The sequence below is a fragment of the Lepus europaeus genome, chromosome 1, assembly GCF_033115175.1.
Source record: "Lepus europaeus isolate LE1 chromosome 1, mLepTim1.pri, whole genome shotgun sequence".
NCBI classification, from domain to species: domain Eukaryota; kingdom Metazoa; phylum Chordata; class Mammalia; order Lagomorpha; family Leporidae; genus Lepus; species Lepus europaeus.
Genome location: NC_084827.1, coordinates 54,276,049 through 54,298,394, shown reverse-complemented (window position 1 = coordinate 54,298,394; position 22,346 = coordinate 54,276,049). Strand labels below are relative to the sequence as shown.

General features: G+C 40.0%; 1 protein-coding gene across 1 annotated transcript in view; it reads left to right on the top strand.

Moving 5' to 3' along the window:
- Positions 1–22,346, top strand: part of PCLO (piccolo presynaptic cytomatrix protein) — a 623,081-nt gene that overhangs the window by 333,084 nt on the left and 267,651 nt on the right. Inside the window, exons 5-6 of the mRNA XM_062178496.1 lie at positions 960–6,048; positions 6,413–8,427. Of these exons, the coding sequence (XP_062034480.1) occupies positions 960–6,048; positions 6,413–8,427 (7,104 nt within the window). The remainder of the gene's footprint in view (positions 1–959; positions 6,049–6,412; positions 8,428–22,346) is intronic.

Below are 22,346 nucleotides of genomic sequence, written 5' to 3'. Positions count from 1 at the left end.
CCTTCTTTGAATTTCACATCAACCAAATCCCTTGTGGTAGGTTGTACGTGCATCATTATAGCATGTGTTAACATATTTCTGTTAGGCAAATTTTCCAACATCATATGACCTGTGGCCAGGCACAAAGCCTGTCCTCTGATTTTTGTCTTTGTTCTTTCCCCACCCCAGCCCCTGCATACCCAAAAGTATGAATTATGTAAATGAAAAATATCAGCCTTAGATTTTTTTTTTACAATGCTAACTTTATTCCCAATTGAATGTTCTAAAAAAGGTAATCATATATTTGAAGGAAAATGGCATGGAAGTACAAAAGGATAGAGCATTAATGAACAGAAATCAAATTTCATTGTGAAATGACATTTAAATTAAACAGATTAAATGAAAACCAATCTTTGTATATTTTTGCATATAAAATTATATGTATATGTAAAATTTTATTCATAATTCTCTACATAAAGTATTTTCACTTTTGTTTTCATTCTTTCCCTCAATACTGGGGTATAGTTGAAAAGCCCTCCATAAGTATTCCTCAATTCTTTTTAAAAAAAAGATTTATTTAATTGAACGAGTTACAGGAGAGAGGTAGAGAGGGAGAGAGAGAGAGAGAGAGAGGTCTTCCATCCACTGGTTCACTCCCCAAATGGCCATAATAGCTGAAGCTGAGCAGATCTGAAGCCAGGAGCCAGGAGCTTCTTCTGGGTTGCCCACATGGGTGCAGGGGCCCAAGGACTTGGGCCATCCTCCTTTGCTTTCCCAGTTGCATAGCAGGGAGCTCCATGGGAAGTGGATCAGCCAGGACCAGTGCCCATGTGGGATGCAGGTGCTGCAGGCTGGTGCTTTAACTCACTGTGCCACAGGACCAGCCACCCTCCAGTTCTTAAGTGATTTGAGAGTAATGAAGAGGCCATGTTTTTAGTTTAACCATTTTAAGTTTTCCTGTATCTTTTCCTCCCTGCTAGGAAAAGGAAGATGACAAATCAGACATCTCAAGTCTTCAGCAACCTAAAAGCCCACAAGGTCTAAGCGACACAGGCTATTCTTCTGATGGGATATCGAGTTCACTTGGTGAAATTCCAAGCCTTATTCCAAGTGATGAAAAGGATTTGCTCAGGGGACTGAAAAAGGACTCTTTCTCACAAGAAAGCAGCCCTACCAGCCCCTCAGATCTGGCTAAGTTAGAAAGCACAGTCCTTTCCATTTTGGAAGCTCAGACAAGTACATTTGTTGCTGAGAAGTCAGAAAAGAAATCACAACCCCATGAGATTTCACCTGAGCAGCTTACAGACCAGCCAAAAATTCATACTGCCCCTGAAACCCTGGAAATTGCGATTTCAGGGGAGGAGCTCAAGGAGTGTCAGGAAGAAAAGAAAGACACATTTAAAAAAGATGCCCAGCAAGGCATTCCTGCCAGTAAGGACTACAAAGCAAAGTTTGAGTTTGTTGAGGACACAGGTACAAGAAGACAGCTTTATGATTCCGTGGAAGACAGTAGTGAGAGTGAAAACTCGCCTGTGCCGCAAAGAAAACGGAGAACGAGCGTCGGTTCCTCAAGCAGCGATGACTATAAACAAGAGGACAGCCAAGGATCTGGGGAGGAGGAGGACTTCATTCGGAAGCAAATCATAGAGATGAGTGCTGACGAAGACGCCTCCGGGTCTGAAGATGATGAGTTTATCAGGAACCAGCTCAAAGAGATCAGCAGTACTGAGAGCCAGAAGAAGGAAGAGATGAAAGGCAAAGGGAAGATAGTAGCAGGCAAACACAGAAGGATAACTCGGAAAAGCAGTGCAAGCTTTGACGATGAGGCAGGGAGACGGCATTCATGGCATGATGAAGACGATGAGACATTCGACGAGAGTCCTGAGCTTAAATTCCGAGAGACTAAAAGTCAGGAGAGTGAAGAACTTGTGGTCACCGGAGGAGGTGGGCTCCGTCGGTTCAAAACCATAGAACTCAACAGCACAATAGCAGAGAAATATTCCGCTGAGCCTCCCCAGAAGAAAACAACTTTGTATTTTGACGAAGAGCCAGAGTTAGAAATGGAAAGTCTGACGGACTCACCGGAAGACAGGTCCAGGGGCGAGGGATCTTCCAGTCTCCATGCTTCCAGCTTCACTCCTGGCACGTCCCCTACATCAGTGTCATCGCTCGATGAGGACAGTGACAGTAGCCCCAGCCACAGGAAAGGAGAGAGCAAGCAGCAACGCAAGGCTCGGCACAGACCACACGGCCCTCTATTACCTACCATTGAAGATTCTTCGGAGGAAGAAGAACTGAGGGAGGAGGAGGAGTTGCTGAAAGAGCAGGAAAAGCAGCGGGAATTAGAACAGCAACAAAGAAAGAGTTCGAGTAAGAAATCCAAGAAAGACAAGGATGAACTCCGAGCTCAGAGAAGGCGAGAAAGACCAAAGACGCCACCCAGTAACCTCTCTCCCATCGAGGATGCCTCTCCAACGGAAGAATTACGTCAGGCTGCAGAAATGGAGGAGCTCCACAGGTCTTCTTGTTCTGAATATTCACCTAGCATAGAATCAGATCCCGAAGGTTTTGAAATAAGCCCAGAAAAAATAATCGAAGTACAAAAAGTGTATAAATTGCCCACAGCTGTGTCTTTATACTCACCAACTGACGAACAAGTTCTTATGCATAAAGAAGGTGATCAAAAGGCCTTAAAAAGTGCTGAGGAGATGTATGAAGAAATGATGCACAAAACCCACAAATATAAAGCTTTTCCAGCTGCAAACGAACGAGACGAAGTGTTTGAAAAAGAGCCTTTGTACGGCGGGATGTTGATAGAAGATTATATTTATGAATCGTTAGTAGAGGATGCATACAATGGATCGGTAGATGGCAGTCTGCTAACGAGGCAAGAGGAGGAAAATGGATTTCTACCACAGAGAGGAAGAGAGCAAAAAATAAGACTTCAAGAACAAATTTATGAAGATCCTATGCAGAAAATTGCAGACCTCCAGAAAGAGTTTTATGAGTTGGAAAGTTTGCATGCTGTTGTGCCTCAGGAAGACATTGTTTCAAGCTCCTTTATCATTCCAGAAAGCCATGAGATAGTGGATCTGGGTTCCATGGTAACTTCTACCAGTGAAGAAAAAAAGCTGCTGGATGCTGACGCTGCCTATGAAGAACTGATGAAGAGGCAACAGATGCAGTTAACACCTGGATCCAGCCCAACGCAGCTGCCCGTTGTGGACGATATGACAGAGTCCACCGTGGATTTTGACAGAGTGCCTGATGCATCTTTGACATCCAGTGTTCTCTCTGGAGCATCTCTTACAGATTCCACCAGCAGTGCAACACTCTCTATCCCAGATGTTAAAATAACCCAACATTTTTCAGTGGAAGAAATTGAAGATGAATATGTCACTGATTACACCAGAGAAATTCAGGAGATAATTGCCCATGAGTCACTGATTTTGACCTACTCAGAGCCTTCAGAAAGTGCTGCATCTGTCCCACCCTCTGATACGCCTTCTCTCACCTCATCTGTTTCTTCAGTTTGCACCACAGATAGCTCCTCACCCATCACCCTAGACAGCATAACCACAGTTTATACAGAGCCCGTGGACACAATACCTAAATTTGAAGACTCCGAGGAAGTTTCTTCATCAACTTACTTTCCAGGCAGCATTATAGACTACCCAGAGGAAATCAGTATGTCTTTAGATAAGTCTGCCACATCAGAAGGTAGAACTAGTGCTGATCATATTGTGATTTCCTTATCTGATATGGCACCTTCTATCACAGAAGCTGTAGGAACCAAACCTGAGAAGCCAATGGCTGACACTGTTTCTACTCACTTACCTGCATCTGAAAAAGATTCAGTGAAAAAAACCAAGATGGAAACTGGCAATGAAATTATTCTGGAAGTTTTGGAAGCTTACAAAGATAAAAAGAAGGAGTCCGAGGCTGCGCTAACAAAAATTAGCTCACCTGAAACCGTATTTGTCCAGCCACCTTCTTCTATGATAGCCCCTCCCATGAAGGAGCAGCTTTCATCTCCGTACTTTTTACCCGGAGAGGTCTTTGCTCAGGAAAAACCTGCTTCTCAGTTAGCATCCGGCAGCCCTTCTGTTACCTCTCTTCCCACTAAAACCCGCCCGTTCTTCCGAAGTTCTTCTTTGGACATATCAGCTCAACCTCCACCTCCTCCCCCTCCGCCTCCTCCTCCTCCTCCACCGCCTCCCCCTCCCCCTCCTCCTCCTCCATTGCCTCCACCAACTTCACCTAAACCAACTATTCATCCTAAAAAAAAAATAACAATTACAGCTCCAGTGACTCTAGCTGCTACAGCTGCACCTCTGGTTGATGCCATTAGCACTGTCGAGACCACAGCTGTGCAGAGGGGTAGTGGATTACCTGTAACAAAATTATGTGCCACCGCGCCTCCTCCTGTTCCTCCCAAGCCTTCTTCAATTCCATCTGGCCTTGTATTTACACATAGGCCTGAGCCAAGCAAACCTCCAATTGCCCCTAAACCGTCCATTCCTCAGCCTCCTGTAATGACACAAAAACCAACAGAAATACAGCCAAAACCAGCAGGTCTGTCTTTAACTTCAAGTATGACCTTAAATTTAGTGACTTCTGCAGACTATAAATTACCCTCCCCAACTTCCCCACTTTCCCCACACTCTAACAAGTCCTCACCAAGATTTTCAAAATCCCTTATGGAAACTTACGTGGTTATTACACTGCCATCTGAACCTGGGACTCCAACAGATTCTGCAGCTAGTCAAGCAATCACCAGTTGGCCCTTGGGATCGCCCCCTAAAGACCTGGTTTCTATTGAGCCAGTGTTTTCTGTGCTTCCTCCTCTGACAGGTGCAGAGATTCCAAGTTCTTCAGAACAGATACAATATAGCTCAGGAGTTCTGGAGACACTCTCTGCTGCCCCTGTTAGAGTGCCACCTTCATTTCAAGCAGCGCCACCATCAGTTGCACAGCTTCTCACAGCCGCAGTTTCCAAGGCGGAGGTTTCGGCAGCCAGGAGCACAGTCCCTCCTGTGAGTCTTAGCAGTGTTTCTATATCGATCCCTCCAGAACCTCTTGCTCTAGACGACCTACATTCAGAGCCGCTTCAGTATAAGGAAAATGGAACATTGCAACTGGTTGGTGATGTTATTGATTTGCGTACAGTACCAAAAGTAGAAGGTAAAGCAACTGAAAAAGGTATGGATCTCTCTGCTCCCACGATGGATGTGAAAAGGCAGACTACATCCAGTGAAGTTTATGGGAGGCAAATCAGTGCAGTCCAACCTTCTGTTATAAATCTCAGTGCAACTTCATCAGTAGTGACTCCGATATCCCTGGACACTGAAGCAGTGACAGTTGTCACGTGCGCAGCTAGTGCAAGTTACACTGCAGGTACAGAAAGCCTAGTTAGTTTAGAACACGCAATGACAAAACCACTTGAGCTTACCACATCAAAGCATACTGAACCCCCATACAGGATGCCAAGTAGCCAGGTCTTTCCTATGGTTCGGGAGGAAGCACCGATAAACTTATCTCTAGGTACTTCAGCACATGCCGTGACATCTGCTGTTACAAAACCAGTCACCGTGCCTCCTGGAGCCACAAATGGATGGTCTGATAGCACCATATCCCAGGGAATCCCTGATGGAGAAGTAGTGGATCTCAGTACAACAAAGTCTCACAGAACTGTCGTAACAATGGATGAATCTACTTCAAGTGTGGTGACTAAAATTGTAGAAGATGATGAAAAGCCTGTTGATTTGACTGCAGGAAGGAGAGCGGTGTGCTGTGATGTGGTTTATAAGTTACCTTTTGGAAGGAGCTGCACTGCACAGCAGCCTGCAACTACTCTTCCCGAGGATCGTTTTGGTTATAGAGATGACCACTATCAATATGACCGATCAGGGCCATATGGTTATAGAGGGATTGGAGGAATGAAACCTTCCATGTCTGACACTAACTTAGCGGAAGCTGGACACTTTTTCTATAAAAGTAAGAATGCTTTTGATTATTCTGGAGGAACTGATGCAGCAGTAGATCTAACTTCAGGGAGAATTACTACAGGTCAGTATGAAGCAGCAGCCGACCTTTCTTTGAAATATCATTATGGTGTTCCTCATCTCATTTCAGGATGAAAATAAGATCCCATTTTCCAATTTTGTTACTTTTCTCTTTATTTGGATGGTTTGGCAACATATTTTGGAGTACATGTGCGCTTTAGTTTCTTCATTTTTTTAATTTATTCTGCCCAAAGCCCACCTGCATGCGCCTGCATGTGCAACATTGCTTTGATTCTGCATCTAATTAGGTTAACCTATGGATTTGCATGCCGTCCCATTCAATATGTTCATCAAGATGAGAGGGTTTTCAGAACCAAAAGGCATCATTCATTCTTGGAACTGGACTATAACTGTACCCTGTATTTCAGGTGAGGTAATGGACTATTCAAGCAAGACGACAGGTCCATATCCAGAAACCCGACAAGTCATTTCAGGAGTTGGGATTAGTACCCCACAGTATTCCACAGCAAGAATGACTCCACCTCCAGGACCCCAGTATGGTGTGGGGAGTGTTTTGAGGTCATCTAATGGTGTTGTCTATTCTTCAGTAGCAACTCCAATACCTTCCACATTTGCTATCACCACACAGCCTGGCTCCATCTTCAGCACTACTGTTAGGGATTTGTCTGGTCTTCATACCACGGATGCAGTGGCTTCATTATCTGCCCTTCAACAGAGCCAGCCAATGCCTAGAACATATTTCATGACAACAGGTGCATCCGAAACAGACATTGCAGTAACTGGCCCTGATATCAATGCCAGTTTGCAAACTATTGCTATGGAGACTCTTACTGCCGAAACAATAGACTCTCTTCCCACTTTAACCACAGCATCTGAAGTATTTTCTGAAGTGGTGGGAGATGAAAGTACTCTTTTAATTGTCCCTGAGGAAGATAAACAACAGCAGCAACTTGACTTGGAGCGTGAGCTCTTAGAACTGGAGAAAATTAAGCAACAGCGCTTTGCTGAGGAATTGGAGTGGGAACGCCAGGAGATCCAAAGGTTTCGAGAACAAGAAAAGATCATGGTTCAAAAAAAGCTGGAGGAGCTGCAATCTATGAAGCAGCACCTTCTCTATCAGCAGGAAGAAGAACGGCAAGCGCAGTTCATGATGAGGCAGGAGACATTAGCTCAGCAGCAGCTGCAGCTGGAGCAGATTCAGCAGCTGCAGCAGCAGCTTCACCAGCAGCTCGAGGAGCAGAAGATTCGCCAGATCTACCAGTATAACTATGATCCTTCTGGAACTGCTTCCCCACAGACTACCACAGAGCAGGCAATTTTGGAGGGTCAGTATGTGGCCCCAGAAAGCAGTCAGTTTTGGGCAGCTGAAGATGCCACCACCACAGCATCCGCTGTGGTGGCAATTGAAATACCGCAGAGCCAAGGATGGTACACAGTTCAGTCTGACGGTGTCACTCAGTATATCGCCCCACCTGGCATCCTGAGCACCGTGTCAGAAATACCTCTGACCGATGTTGTTGTAAAAGAGGAGAAACAACCCAAAAAGAGAAGTTCTGGAGCCAAAGCCCGTGGGCAGTATGATGAGATAGGAGAAAATATGGCAGACGATCCCAGATGTTTTAAGAAGATAGTGGACAGTGGTGTACAAACTGATGACGAAGATGCCACAGATCGGAGTTATGTGAGTAGGAGGAGGAGAACTAAAAAAAGTGTTGATACCAGCGTGCAAACTGATGATGAAGATCAGGATGAATGGGATATGCCTTCTAGAGCAAGGAGAAAAGCTCGGGTAGGGAAATACAGTGACAGCACAGCAGAGGCTGACAAGACCAAACCCATTTCCAAGGTCTCCAGCGTAGCAGTTCAAACAGTAGCAGAGATATCTGTGCAAACCGAACCAGTTGGAACCATAAGAACACCTTCCATACGAGCACGAGTGGATGCCAAGGTAGAAATAATTAAACACATTTCAGCACCTGAAAAGACTTACAAAGGGGGCAGTTTAGGATGTCAAACAGAAGCAGATGCAGACACACAAAGTCCTCAATATCTGAGTGCCACATCTCCACCTAAAGACAAGAAACGCCCAACACCTTTAGAGATCGGTTATTCATCTCACCTTCGGGCAGATTCCACACTGCAGCTGGCTCCTTCCCCACCCAAATCTCCAAAAGTCCTTTATTCACCCATCTCACCACTTTCACCAGGCAAAGCCTTAGAATCAGCCTTTGTACCTTATGAAAAACCCCTCCCTGATGATATAAGTCCACAGAAAGTACTGCATCCAGATATGGCTAAAGTTCCCCCAGCAAGTCCTAAGACAGCCAAGATGATGCAGCGTTCTATGTCTGACCCCAAGCCTCTGAGTCCAACAGCAGACGAAAGTTCCAGGGCTCCTTTTCAGTATACCGAGGGCTTCACGGTAAGAGTGATTCTTTACAGTTAGAAGACAATGGATGAGTTGATGTTAATCATGTGTTTGCAGACTTTAGAAGGTAACAAAGCCCCTGGTACCTTAGAACTCTAATACTAAGTTCCATTAAGGACCATTACGATAGAAATTTGCGGGAAAGTAGAAAACCTATGTTTACACTTAAAAGTGTCAAAGGAAGAAAATACCTTTTGTGAGGCTAAATGAAAAAGTTTATTGTTTTGTGACTTGATGAAGTTGGAAGGCTTTTTTTTCCTCTAGTATCAGAATCCCCCATTATATAAATTACAGACTGCTTTCATTGAATAGAAATTTCATTTTAAAACATGGATGGAATAAACATAAAACATGAACAGATAAGGTAAAGAATGACCATAAGTTCATACCCTGGATACTCAGATTCATTACTGGGAGGGCCCTTGAGGGGATGATCTGGTCTGTGTCTTCTTTGTCCAGCCAGATTGTTTTCATAAAAAGGCTTAGAACATTTGCTGATCAAAAGAGAACATGCCTGGGGCTGGCAGATGAAGGAGTAATAAAATCATCACAGTTCATTTATTCATGTGTATTTGTTTCTGGCGACTATCTTAATCTAACCTCAAGTAAACCTTTTTCCTAGGGTTTATAAAAGCAAAAAGAAACTTTATTTCTCTTCTAGAGATTATTAGAAATATATGTAGATACTCTTCAAGGGAGAAATATATATATGTTAGACACATTTGTGGCTATCTCTATGATTGATACCAGGAAATGTTAATAATAAGTTATAAAAGCAGGTGTATCTTATTTGAAGTCTTCAAAGGGTGAGTAGTAAATATGCTAGTTCAGTTTAGAACAGATCTTTTTTTCAGATTGGAAGTCCTCTTAATGCAGCAGTTTCTGGACTAAGTCTTCAAGCCAGAGGCTTCTAGTAGGTTTTTCTGAGATACTATTATATTTCCACTGATGCATACATTAAAAATTGGCGGTAGCAGGAAAAAAAGTCATTAAATAGAAAAATCGGCCCATTTGTAGGTATACCAGTGGTAATATTAATAAATTACAAGTTCATTTGAAGTTTTCTTTTATTTCTTTTAATTTTTTTGACAGGCAGAGTGGACAGTAGGAGAGGGAGAGAGAGAGAGAGAAAGGTCTTCCTTTGCTGTTGGTTCACCCTCCAATGGCCGCCACGGCCGGCACGCTGCGGCCGGCATATTGCGCTGATTCAAAGCCAGGAGCCAGGTGCTTCTCCTGGTTTCCCATGCGGGTGCAGGGCCCAAGGACATTGGGCCATCCTCCACTGCCTTCCCAGGCCACAGCAGAGAGCTGGCCTGGAAGAGGGGCAACCGGTACAGAATCCGGCGCCCCGACCGGGACTAGAACCCAGTGTGCTGGCGCCGCAGGTGGAAGATTAGCCTATTGGGCCGTGGCGCCGGCCTGAAGTTTTCTAGTAGCATTTTGAATATTGCCTTTTTTCTCAAACAGTACATCTTAAAAAGTAATCCTGCTCACATGACACAGGTCAGATCTATGGGGTTCGGTATCTACCAGTGCACTGAGTTTTCATCAAGTTTACACGGTTATTTCATACATCACTTTGTTTCTAGATTTGATTCTATTGTGAAAAGTGATTTGTAATTCAGTTCTAGTGTTTACATATTTATTTTTATACTTGTCTATAAATGTACTTAATTACATATTTTTAAGATTTGTTTGACAGTACTTTTTAGATACAATTTTCAAGACTTTCATCATTAGGAAGAATAGAGTTCTCAAGTTGATCATTCACTTATACCTCAACTCTTAGTCCCAATGCCCTCAGTTAAGGAAAAATTCAACTTACAAGTAATTTTCCTCACAGTATTTGGATTTGGAAATTTGATAACCAGCATACACTGGGTTGTATAGGTTATATTAATGATTGCATCACTAATATTGATTAATCATGAAGGAGATTGAATATAATTACTAAACAGTAATCTGAATTGGTATATCTGAGGTGATTGAGCCTTAGAACACAACTCAGTGGTTCTTCCAACTGATTAAATTCAATGCATAATTTAATTTGGAATTACTGTATATAAACTAAAAGGTTTTGCATACCCAAGGTAGTACTTTTTATATACAATGTTTTTAACACTTTGAGTCTAAGAAGTTAATTTTGTAGTTTGTTTCCATGCAATATCTAGCAAGCTTTAAGTGCATTTTAAAGTAAATTAATTCTTAATTATAAGTATGTGTTACTCACTATTTGCTATACTGAAAAGAATAACCCTATAAGTGATACTCATAGTGCTATCAATTAAATTTAAGAAGTCTAGCTCAGTAGTTTATAAATTGTTGTTTCATAGTCTGCACGTATTCAGTAGGCCAAGAGACAGGATAGCAACACATATATCATACAGTGTAAAGGTACATTTTATACTGTGTCAGATTTTGTGCCAACATCTTCTGTTCTTGGTCAGGAGAGGTTTCAAAGACATGAAGATGAAATCTCTGTTGGACAATGAAGGAAAAAATGGAGATCATTCTAAATAGAAGGAATAAAATGTGCAAAGGTTCAGACTGGCAAACAGATGTAAAGCACAGTGGAGGAGAAAAGGATTTACCGTAAATGAAACTAGAATTGTGATCAAGTCTAGTTTGCTGAATCACTGAGTTTGGGTTTCATTCCCACGGCTATGTGAAGCCCAGACAAAAGGCACTGTAAGTTTCTATTTACACTATGCACTAGCCCATGGACTCCTCCCACTCTTTCTTTCCCTACAGTCAATTCTCTAAAGAGAAACCAGAGTGATTTTCTAAATTGTACATCAGATTATATCCTTTGCTGTACATATTAAACCCTGTCCTGGAGTCTCATCAGATTCAGAATATATTAGAAATTTCTTTAGAAGGCTCCACATGGTGGGGCTCTTCCTAGCTCACCACTTCGTTCTTCACTCTCCACTTATTCTGTACCAGGTGTCTCACTGTTCTTTGGATGTGCCAGCCTCATCCCCACCCAGGCCTGGTCTGGATCTCTCTCTGCACTCCAGATCTTTGCAAGGCTCGCTTCTGTGTACAAGTTTCTACCTAGATTTCATTGCCACAAATAGGCTGCCCTTACCTGCTTCTCTAAATATGTCTGTCTGTCTCCACAGATCTCTGTTTCTGCCTCCACATTTGTATACACTACTTATTAATAATATCACATTATTCATTTCATTGACTGTCATCTTCTCCAGTAGAGTATAAGCTCTGTAAGAGCAAAAATTTTGCTTTGTTTGCTGCTGCAGTCTAAAGAGCCTTGAATAATCCCTGGCACAAAGCAGGCCCTCAAGATTCATTGAATAAATGTGTTAAATGGGGGCTTATATGCACTAAAGCAAAAGAGTGAGTAGTGAAAGATTCTGGAGGCTTAATGTATGCTGAGGCCATCCTCACAAGTCATGTTGAGAAGCTAATTTGATATCTCCTCTGCTTAAAGTGTCAAAAAGACCATATTTTGGGGGTCAGCACTGTGAAATAGTAGGCTAATCCTCCACCTGTGCTTGAATCCGATATGGGTGCCAGTTCTAGTCCCGGCTTCTCCTCTTCCAATCCAGCTCTCTGCAATGGCCTGGGAAAGCAATAGAAGATGGCCCAAGTGCTTGAGCTTCTGCACCCATGTGGGAGGCCTGGAGGAAGCTCCTGGCTCCTTGCTTCAGATCAGCCCAGCTCTGGCTGTTGCAGCCATCTGGGGAGTGAACCAGTGTATGGAAGATCTTTCTCTCAGTCTCTCCCTCTCTGTGCTGTAACTCTACCTCTCAAGTAAATAAATAAAATCTTTTTAAAAGGACCCTATTTTTGTACAGCCCTCCTTTGGTATCTGCCAGAGATTAGTTCCAGGATCCCCCATAGATATTAATCCCCAAGGTTGCTCATATCCCCTTATGTCATTGCATCATATCCGAATACCACCAACAGACCTCATCCTGTACAATTTAAATCATCTCTAGATGACTCATAATACCCAATATAATGTAAATGTTATGTAAATAGTTGTTAAACTGTATTATTTAGGAAATAATGACTCAAGAAGTCTTTATAAAGTCTATATGATTTTGAGTACAGGTGCAGTTTTTTTTTTTTTTCAAATATGCATAGTCCATAGAAAGAAAGGGCTAACTGTAAACATCTGAAACTGAACACAAGTTGAATAGTTTATGGTTTCAGAAAGCACGACATCTTACAGATGAGCAAATAAGGTCCAGATTGGGCTAGTGGCTTTACCATGGTTCCCTGATAAACTGTTAAATAGCCTAGAAAAATTAGAATACTGGACTGCATACGTTAAAACTGTGATCCTTTTATCAGCCTTTTCTGAGACTTACTGATTTGCTGATTCAGTGCCCTGATTGGCTGTCTTTTTATCTTCTCATTCTTCTGCTGTACTTAAATTTCCCATCCAAATATCTTTCGCTTAGACTTGCTCCTTTTTTTGGTTTGTTGGTTTTGTTTTTAATTCATTCTTCCTTGCATTCACTCATTATCTCATTGAGTTCTTCACTAATTGTTCTTTCCAAGACATTGTGGTAAACTCCAAAGGTGTCAGATGAACCAGAGAGGCAGGGTCGAATCTATGCTTGACATCCTACAACTGGGGTCATTGTCTTCTGGCCCATCTATTCTATTAGTTTTCTGGGACTCTCTTGACCAGGTGCCCTAGACTTGCTGACTTACACACCAGAAAGTCGTTGTGTCCCCATTGGAGAGGCCAGAAGTCAAAAATCACAGTGTGGGCAGGGATGGTTCCTTCTGGGGACTTCAGAGAAGGATCTGTTTCAAACCTGTCTCCTGGCACCTGCTACCCTCCTTGTCTTACAATTGGCTGAGTTTTCCTTGCATCTCTTCTCCTTGTTTTCTTTGTATATGTGTCTGTCTCTGTTCCCAAATTTCCCCTTTTTTGAGTATGGCAGTCACATTGTTCAGGGCCCCTGCCCGTGACCTCATTTTAACTTGATTACCTCTACAAAGACTCTGTGTCCAAATAGGTTCACATTCTGAGCTGTCAAGGGTTAGGACTCTACCATATCTTCTTAGAGAGTCATACAGGTCAGCCCATAATGTCTATCAAAGTACTTGATTGTACTGTTTATTTATTCACTATTTTTGTTTCTCTTTGGTCCTCTTTCCACATACTTTTTTTTCCTTTCTTTACTAACCATCTCATAGACTTTCAGGAGAGTTTTAATTACTACAGAATTTGCCTTTACAAATGAAATCTCAATACATTTGTCTAGATTCTGCAATTTTTTAAAAAACTTTTATTTAGTAAATATAAATTTCCAAAGTACAGTTTATGGATTACAATGGCTTTTTCCCCTCCATAACTTCCCTCCCACCCGCAACCCTCCCATCTATTCCATTTCCAATAAATAGGAGTGAACTTGCATGGCATGGTGTGGTCTTTCTGTCATGGACCTTTACTACATTGTCTTTGATGTGAGTAGTCCAAGGCAAAAGCACATGCAAAGTTACATAAAAAATTCATGGAAAAATAGAATTAAAAGGTTAAGTTATTTTTGGCACAGAAAAGTTTGAAATCCATAGTTTTTCCATAGTACACATTTTCCTCTAACTTTTTTAAAAGACCCCTCATATGCATGAATTTCAAAATTTTTGTACCTTTTAATTCCATTTTCCACATATCCCTGAAGTATTCTCATATTTATTTGTAATGATTGAATGAAGTAACATGTATAACCTTTCCATCACCAATGCTGGCAATTGTAGATATCCATAAATGTTCATTCTCTTAGATTGCATTTGATAATATTTGTATTTCCTCTGCAAAAGTTTTAAAGCACTCCATTTTTTGGATTGGTAGAAATAATTTTCAAATATCCTAATAATTCTGTACCCTTTGTATTCCACAGAGTGTGCAATGGTGGTCTTTTCAGATTCCTGTTCCCTGAATCATTTTTAAACTTACTTAGGGGGTCATTGGCTATTCCTTGATAGGCAAATTTTAATTGAAAACCACCCCTCATTCTAATATTCTCATTTTCTTGCCCTTCTTAGTTTTTTCTCCCATGTCACATATTGTCATCTAAGATACAATATCTGTTTCTTTGTTGTTTTATGCCTTGTTTTCCTTCTCTCACCAGAAGTTATGGGTGAAGGGTTTTATTATGTTCACTGGTATATGCCTAGTGCCCAGAAAAATTCCTGGCTCATAACAGGTTCTATATAACAAAATTTAATTTGATAAGTGAGTTAGTAAATAGACCTCTTTATCCATTAAAATATTTTCATTTCTGGGAGAGTCACAAATCCTCACTCATGCCAAAAATGAAAATAAAAGCAAAGCAAAAAAGAAAAAGAAAGAGGGAAGAAAACCATATTCATCCTCCACTTTTGTGTAGTGCAATGTTACAGTTTTTCCTTTCACTTTCTTCTCTATTTTTATTCCATTTCCTAAATGTATGGCATTGTGCTTTCTCAGAATTTACTTAAATTTTTGCATGTGTCGTTTCTGTGAATATTTCATAAACCAGAGCACAGAATATATCCCTCCTACCCTTTCTCCCCTATGTAATAAAACCGATTTGTGTCAGTACCCCAGATAATAAGTAACTTCAAGAAGAAGATTATTGTAGCACATTCTTTATAAAATCTGAGGAAAATGTGACATTACCCATTGGGAGAAATAGTATTGTACATGCAAAGAATTGGTTTGGAGCTTGACATATCTAATTAATCCTAAGAGTTATTTAGTTTAAAGTATAATAGTTTAATGATTTCTCTATCACAAATGATTGCATACTTCAGGAAGAGCTCATGTTTTGTCAGTGATCACACACGTTATGTTTTTGCCCTGAAAAGAAAAAGCTGCCTTAAAATGTTGTCACCTCTAAAGGACCTTAAAAGTACATAGACTGTTAAGTGTTCTAGCTGTTTTATTTTACTATCAGACTTGTTTAACAATTTGAGAGGTTTTCTAGTACAAAGCAAACCCCATATTAAAATCTTTTTGTCCTAGAGTTTAAGCCAGGATTCTGTTGAAAAGCAGATGGTATTCAGAAGCTGATTTTTACAAGAATATGTTTTTCTCCTCTGATTGCTGTTTTGATAGCTATTTTTAAGATTTTTGGAACTCTTCAACGTCTATTTCTGAAAGTAATTTTCATAACCTAAATTGAGAGGTTTTATTTTTGTTAATTCTTCCAGAGTATAAAAGTTTGAGAAATAATGGTTATGATGGCCAAATGGGATTTGAAGAATAATATTTATTAGAGTTTTTTTTTTAATTATTGGCTTCTTATAGTGCTTTTTAAAAACAGTAATAAAAATTCACCTATTTTGAAATTAAAACAGGAAATATTGTTTTACAGTGTTTTTCAAGCTAAATGGCATTAAAATAATTTAGTAATTAGTAATTGAGAGGATATAATAAAAGTAGATTTAGACAGATGTACACATGTATACAAATGCCATTGAATGAAAGCCAGAAAGTTTTAAGTTTATCACAATCTCTTATACATTAGTTAGTATTGTCGTTTCATTATAATCAATATCTAAGGATCCATTTCAAAGCAGATCTTTGTATGGTAAATAAGAAAATTAAATCTTTTTTGTTTTCCTTTCCATACATCCATATTTTCAAATACACAAATTAACATGATTCTGAGAAACCAATTTATATTCCTGATGCTCAGTGAAATACTTTTACCAAAAGCATAATACTGGGTAGGTGTTTGGCCTAGTGGTTAAGAGACTAGTTAAAATTCCCATGTCCCACTTGGATTCCCAGCTCCAGCTCCCAACTCCAGCTTCCTGCTAATGCAGACTCTGGGAAGCAGTAGTGATCTCTTGAGTAACTGGGTTCCTGCCACTTATGTGAAACATAGGTTGCATTCCCAGCTCCTGACTTCAGCCTTGGCCTGGGAGTTCCAGCTATTGTGGGCATCTGGGAGTGAACCAGTAGAGAACTTTCTATTTCTCTCTCCCTCTTTCCCCCACCCAATAAATAAAATAGTAGATTTAAAATATTTTTAAAACTTAAAAATAATAGAAACAAATGCTTCTGTAGAATATATGGAATACTTTCCAAAAAAATTTAATTTAATTTAATTTGGGGGAACTGTTTCACACAAGATAGCATTATGAGGGAGAAATATTTCATTCATTGCAAACGTGTAGATAAGAACACCTCTGAACTATTTAAATGTGATTTTTCTAGGGTTTCTCAAGGAATATTTTATCAATAAGAAAAAAATAAATAGAAATTCATGTTAATTTTGCTTGGGCATTTCAAGAATCTGAGTATACAATACTTTTGTTATATCGACATAATTTAGTGAAGGATTTATACCACTATTAAAATGGTCACTGTGTTCTCCATGGTGTTTTGTAGGTAGCTTTTGAATCATTCTTCAAACTGCCAACAGTCTGATGCTCTAGAAAAGATACCATATTGTAGTCATGATGTAACAAAATTAGAGACTTGTATTTTGCAATCTTTAAAACTTGCTCTGATGAGAGTGTCAATAAGTATTTTCTGTGAGCATTGGAAATGCTTTAGTTTCTTATTATAGACCAATAATTTGTCCTCAAAATGAAGTAATTCACTGGCAGGGAGAACCAAAATGTTCAGTATCCTGGACTATAAAGAATTGACTGCCAAAAAGAGAAAGAGGAAGATGCATTTAGTTTTAGTTTTCATGTTAATCCTTATAAATTTTTATTTATTGTTCTATTCCAGATTTGCCACCTAAACTATTTAACACATTTTTGATAGATGAATATTACCTTGATGCGATTGCAGCAAATCAGAAATGTTGATGATTTCTGCCCATGAAGAAGGAATCGCATTGGATAGTTGTACATAGCACTCAGTATCCTAGCCCAGTAACACCACGTGTTATAAAGATAGGGGAAAATCTGGAGATCTGATGTGTTACTTTAATACTTACATTAGTCATATTTTCATAGCCTACTAGTTATGCCAGTGCTTTTAAATTACTTCAGTTTTTCTCTCTGTGCTGACTGATCATCAGATCTTTCAACATTGCTAAAGGCATATAGGCAAAAGCTCCCCCAATAAGTTTCTGAAGTAGTGATTATAAAAAGATTGATTTTAAACTTAGCAGTAACTTGACATTGACAGATTAAAAGGAAGAAAAAAGGGAAGTCTTCAGTCCCTTTAAGCATTTTTTCCTCCTGGGGAAACACAGTTGAGGAAATGTGATGTTGAATAATGCAACAAACCAGAATTAGAGGTTGATTCTCAAATAGCAATGTATCTACCTAACAAAAACATAACAGTTAGAAATACAATGTCTAATTTCTAGTACATTCATATTGGCCATGTTTTAAATTCTGTACTTTTGTAGTTAATAGGCATTTTACTTTACAACACTGAAGTGTTGGAAGGTAGTTTTTCTTTTATTTCTTTAAAACAATGTGGTCATTTCTGAAGCACTCACTGATGTGTTAGCTACTGCTAGTCTTCATAGTCCTTGAAGTGAACAACTCTTGTGTTTAGATGCCATGCTTTTGCCGGGGTGCTTTTCTGTGATTTCCAAAGCTGAGGCTTTTTAAAATTCCGACCTGACATTGCCATCCAGACTTGACATGTGTATATAACAAGGAAAGGAAGATAACCTTAGGTGGATTCTGTACTCCTGTACAAGACCCATCAAACTTGGAACTTAGTATGGTGATCCTTTCATGTGGTTAACAAAGAAGGACTCCTCTCATTATTCTAATCTTTCATGACAACAACAAAATACAACTGAAATTTTCAGTACATTATCCGGCCACATCATACTTTGTTGTTCAAATATTTGTGAAGCACAAAAGTATCATTCAAATGGCATTCAAAGTGGCATTGTGTAATTGGTGCAGTTGAGTACATTGTCTACCTGAGTAACAGAGAGGCTGAAATAAATGTGTGAAATTATAAAAAGGGAAAACTTGATTTTTTTTTCATATTTATCTAGCACAGAACACTTAAAATGCAATGGCAAAATTTCTAAAAGTGTATCAGATTGTTATTAGACTAACTATGAGAGGTACATTTTATAATATTCTAGGTAGTACTGTATAAAATATTTTGAGTAGCTCAAGCAGCTGATGCAGTGTGGAAATTGGAGGATTTGGTTTTCTACTATAGAAATAATTAAGAGTTTTCTGCCCATGGATGCTGCTGAAGAAGCAACAGCAAAGTCTGTGTTTCCATCATTGTCTCCTAAAGAGCCTCATAGCTGTGGAAACTCTTCCTAGGAGGGGCTTTACTTTGAAACAACCAAGGAGAGTCTGAGGAAGCATTTTCAGCAATGGGAATGCTCATGGACTACATGATGATGACAAATCAGAACACCAAGGCTCCAGAGTCTTTGGATTAGTCATTAATATCCCCATGAAGGAAGTGGCTGCAGCTATGAATACAAGGCCACACAAGGTGGAACCAAAGAGGAGTGTCTCGAGAAAATAGTCTCAGAGACCAGGGGATCACCTGACATCATCTCAGAGACTATGTTCAATGTTATGGGAAAATCAAAATGACTGAGCTGATGATTACTGGAGGCAGTGTAAGATTGCCATTCAGAAATACCACATTGTGAAAGGTATGACTATGATGTCAGGATGACCCTGACAAAGCAGGCTAGTGCTTCCTCCACCCCAAGAGGTTGATGTGGTTCTGGGAACTTTGGTGGGTGGTTTTGGTGGCAATGACAACTTTTGCTTAATAGAGGAAGCTTCACTGGTCTTGGTGGCTTCAGTGGTAGATGTGTCATAGGGAGATGGTTACAATAAATTTGTTAATAATGGAAGCAATTTCAGATGTGGTAGAAGTTACAATAATTTTGGCAGTTGCGACAGTCAGTCTTCAAGTTTTGGATGCATGAGTGGAGGAAACTTTGGAGACATAAGCTCTTGCCTCCATGTGGTTGCCAGTATTTTGCCAACCCATAAAATCAAGGTGGCTCTAATGGTTCGTCTCTAATGGTTCTAGTTGCATCAGTGGCAGAAGGTCTTAATAACTGTCAGTAAGAAAACTTACCAGGAGAGGAGAACCAGAGAGGTGACAGGGAAGCTACAGGCCCCAACAGATTGGTGAACTCAGCCAAGTACAGTGGGGCAGGGCCTAGCTGCTGTAAAAAAGACATATTTTAGACAACACTTGTATATTTGGGACAAAAAACTCAAGGACTACATTTATGACTAATTGTGTAATGGATTAATTTTAGTTTCTCTTCTATGGGAAGAGTAAAGCATTCCTACAAAGTGTTTTTTCCCCCTTTTTTCACAATCCTTGCTGTTGATCACGAAATGTAATAGTCTGAACATGATGCTGAACACATGTATTTTTTTAAAAATAATAGTTATATTTTAAAAATTATGACTGATAAAATTTATTATTTTATGCAAAGTATAAATTTATTGACAAATGCAAAAGACTAATAGCCAATACTAAAAAAATGGTATATTAAATACAATTGTAACAAAAACATGTACTTTTCAGAAGTAGAAGTAATTTATTGGCCGGCGCCTCGTCTCACTTGGCTAATCCTCCGCCTGCGGCGCTAGCACCCTGGGTTCTAGTCACGGTCGGGGCACTGGGTTCTGTCTCAGTTGCTCCTCTTCCAGTCCAGCTCTCTGCTATGGCCCGGGAAGGCAGTGGAGGATGGCTCAAGTGCTTGGGCCCTGCACCTGCATGGGAGACCAGGAGGAAAAACCTGGCTCCTGGCTTCCGATCAGTGCAGCACACCGGATGTAGCAGCCATTTGGGGGGTGAACCAAAGGAAGGAAGACCTCTCTCTCTCTCTCTCTCTCACTGTCTAACTCTGCCTGTCAAAAAAAAAAAAAGTAATTTATAAGCAGATTTTGTTTATATCTAGAATTTGGGAAATAATACTTTTTCATATAACAAAGTTAACCATTTCAAATGATCATTTGAGTGGCATTCATCTAATTAATGCTGTACAGCAATTGCCACCTCTGTCTGGCTCCAAAATGTTTTTACTATGACGAACAGTCCCCATTCAGCAGTCACTCTCCTTTCCCTTCTCTTCTTAGCCTCTGGAAACAACCAAAATGTTTTATGTCTGATTCACTATTGTGGATATACATACAACTGGAATCATCCAGTATGAGACTTTTTTTTGTTGTTGACAGGCATAGTTAGACAGTGAGAGAGAGAGAGAGAGAGACAGAGAGAAAGAGAGAAAGGTCTTCCTTCCATTGGTTCACCCCCCAAATGGCCGCCATTGCCAGCACACTGCACTGATTCGAAGCCAGGAGCCAGGCGCTTCCTCCTGGTCTCCCATGCGGGTGCGGGGCCCAAGCACTTGAGCCATCCTCCACTGCCTTCCCGGGCCACAGCAGAGAGCTGGACTGGAAGAGGAGCAACCAGGACAGAACCAGCACCCCAACCGAGACTAGAACCCGAGGTGCTGGCACCGGCCAAGAGACCTTTTGTATCTGGTTTCTTTTACTTCAAATGATTTTTTCCAGGCTCATCCATTATATTGCATTTATCAATAGTTTATTTCTTTAGATAGATGAATTTCATTGTGTTTATCACAATTTCAATTGTGTTTATCCATGCATTTGTTGATGGATATGTTGGTTATTGAGAATAGTACTCCTGTGAATATCAGTGCACAGGGATTTGGTTGAGTACCTATTTTCAGTTATTTGTGTTTATACCTATGAGTGGGATTTCTGACATGTCCATATTTAACTTTTTGAGGAACTGTCAAACTATTCCCAGCAATGTGAATATTTTTGTATTCCCACAAGCAATATATGAGAGCTATAATTTCTCCACATCTTTCCAAATGCTTATTTTCCTTTTCAAAAAAGATATTGTAGCCCTCCTGGTGAATGTGAATTGATATCTCTAATAGTGGTTTTAATTTTCATTTCTCTGGTGTCTAATGATGTCACACATATTTTCTTGTGCTTCTTTGTCATTTGTATTACTTATTTGGAGATAATGACTACTTGAGCCCTTTACCAAGTTTTTGGGTTGGGTTTTACAATATCTTGTAAAAGTCTTTTCTTAATATCATTTAATATGCAACACAACCCAGAGTAATAGCTAATTTCATAAAAATCATACTTTTTAATAGCAAGTCCAGAGATTTCAGAGGAGTACTGTACCAAACCTTCCAAATAGTAATCCTTCTAAATGACATTCCATGATTTATTTTGCTAAGTAACATAGGACTATCCCCACCCACCCAAAACTGTCCTTTACATATTTCCAAGAAAGATCAAATTTTCAAATTAATGAGGAAAAAAATCACTTATATAGAAAGAAAAATCAGAGAGAGATTAAAGGGACAATTTTGGTTTTAGCTTTGGACAAAAAGTCTCAAACTTTAAATCTTTGGTCTCATCTTCATGTATATGTCATTGGGCATTTGTATTTATTTAATTAATAATTAATTAATAATTAATTGCTCAGTGTCAATATTTAAAATATATCAGTTTTATATCCTTACTGCGAGCATTTCTTGATTTGTTATGTATCAGGAATATAAAAAATTAATCTGGTCCTCTCTTAAGTGCCAGCAAGCCTTGAATTTTTTAAAGATTCATTTATTTACCTGAAAGTCAAAGTTAGAGAGAGTAAGATCTCCTATCTGCTGGTTCACTCCCTAGATGGCCACAATGGCCAGGGCTGAGCCGTGCTGGAGCCAGGAACTTCATCTGGGTTTCCCACATGGGTGGCAGGAGCCTAAACACCTGGGCCATCCTTCATTGCTTTTCCTAGGCTATTATCAAGGAGGTGGATCAGAAGTGGAACAGCAGGACTTGAACCGGTGCCCATGAGGGATGCCAGCATCGAAGACAGAGGCTTAATCCACTATGCTACAGTGCCAAACCCTGCCTTTCATTGTTTAGCTATGAATGTAAGGAGAGGCTGTAAGGATAGAAGACTGTTCGGAAAA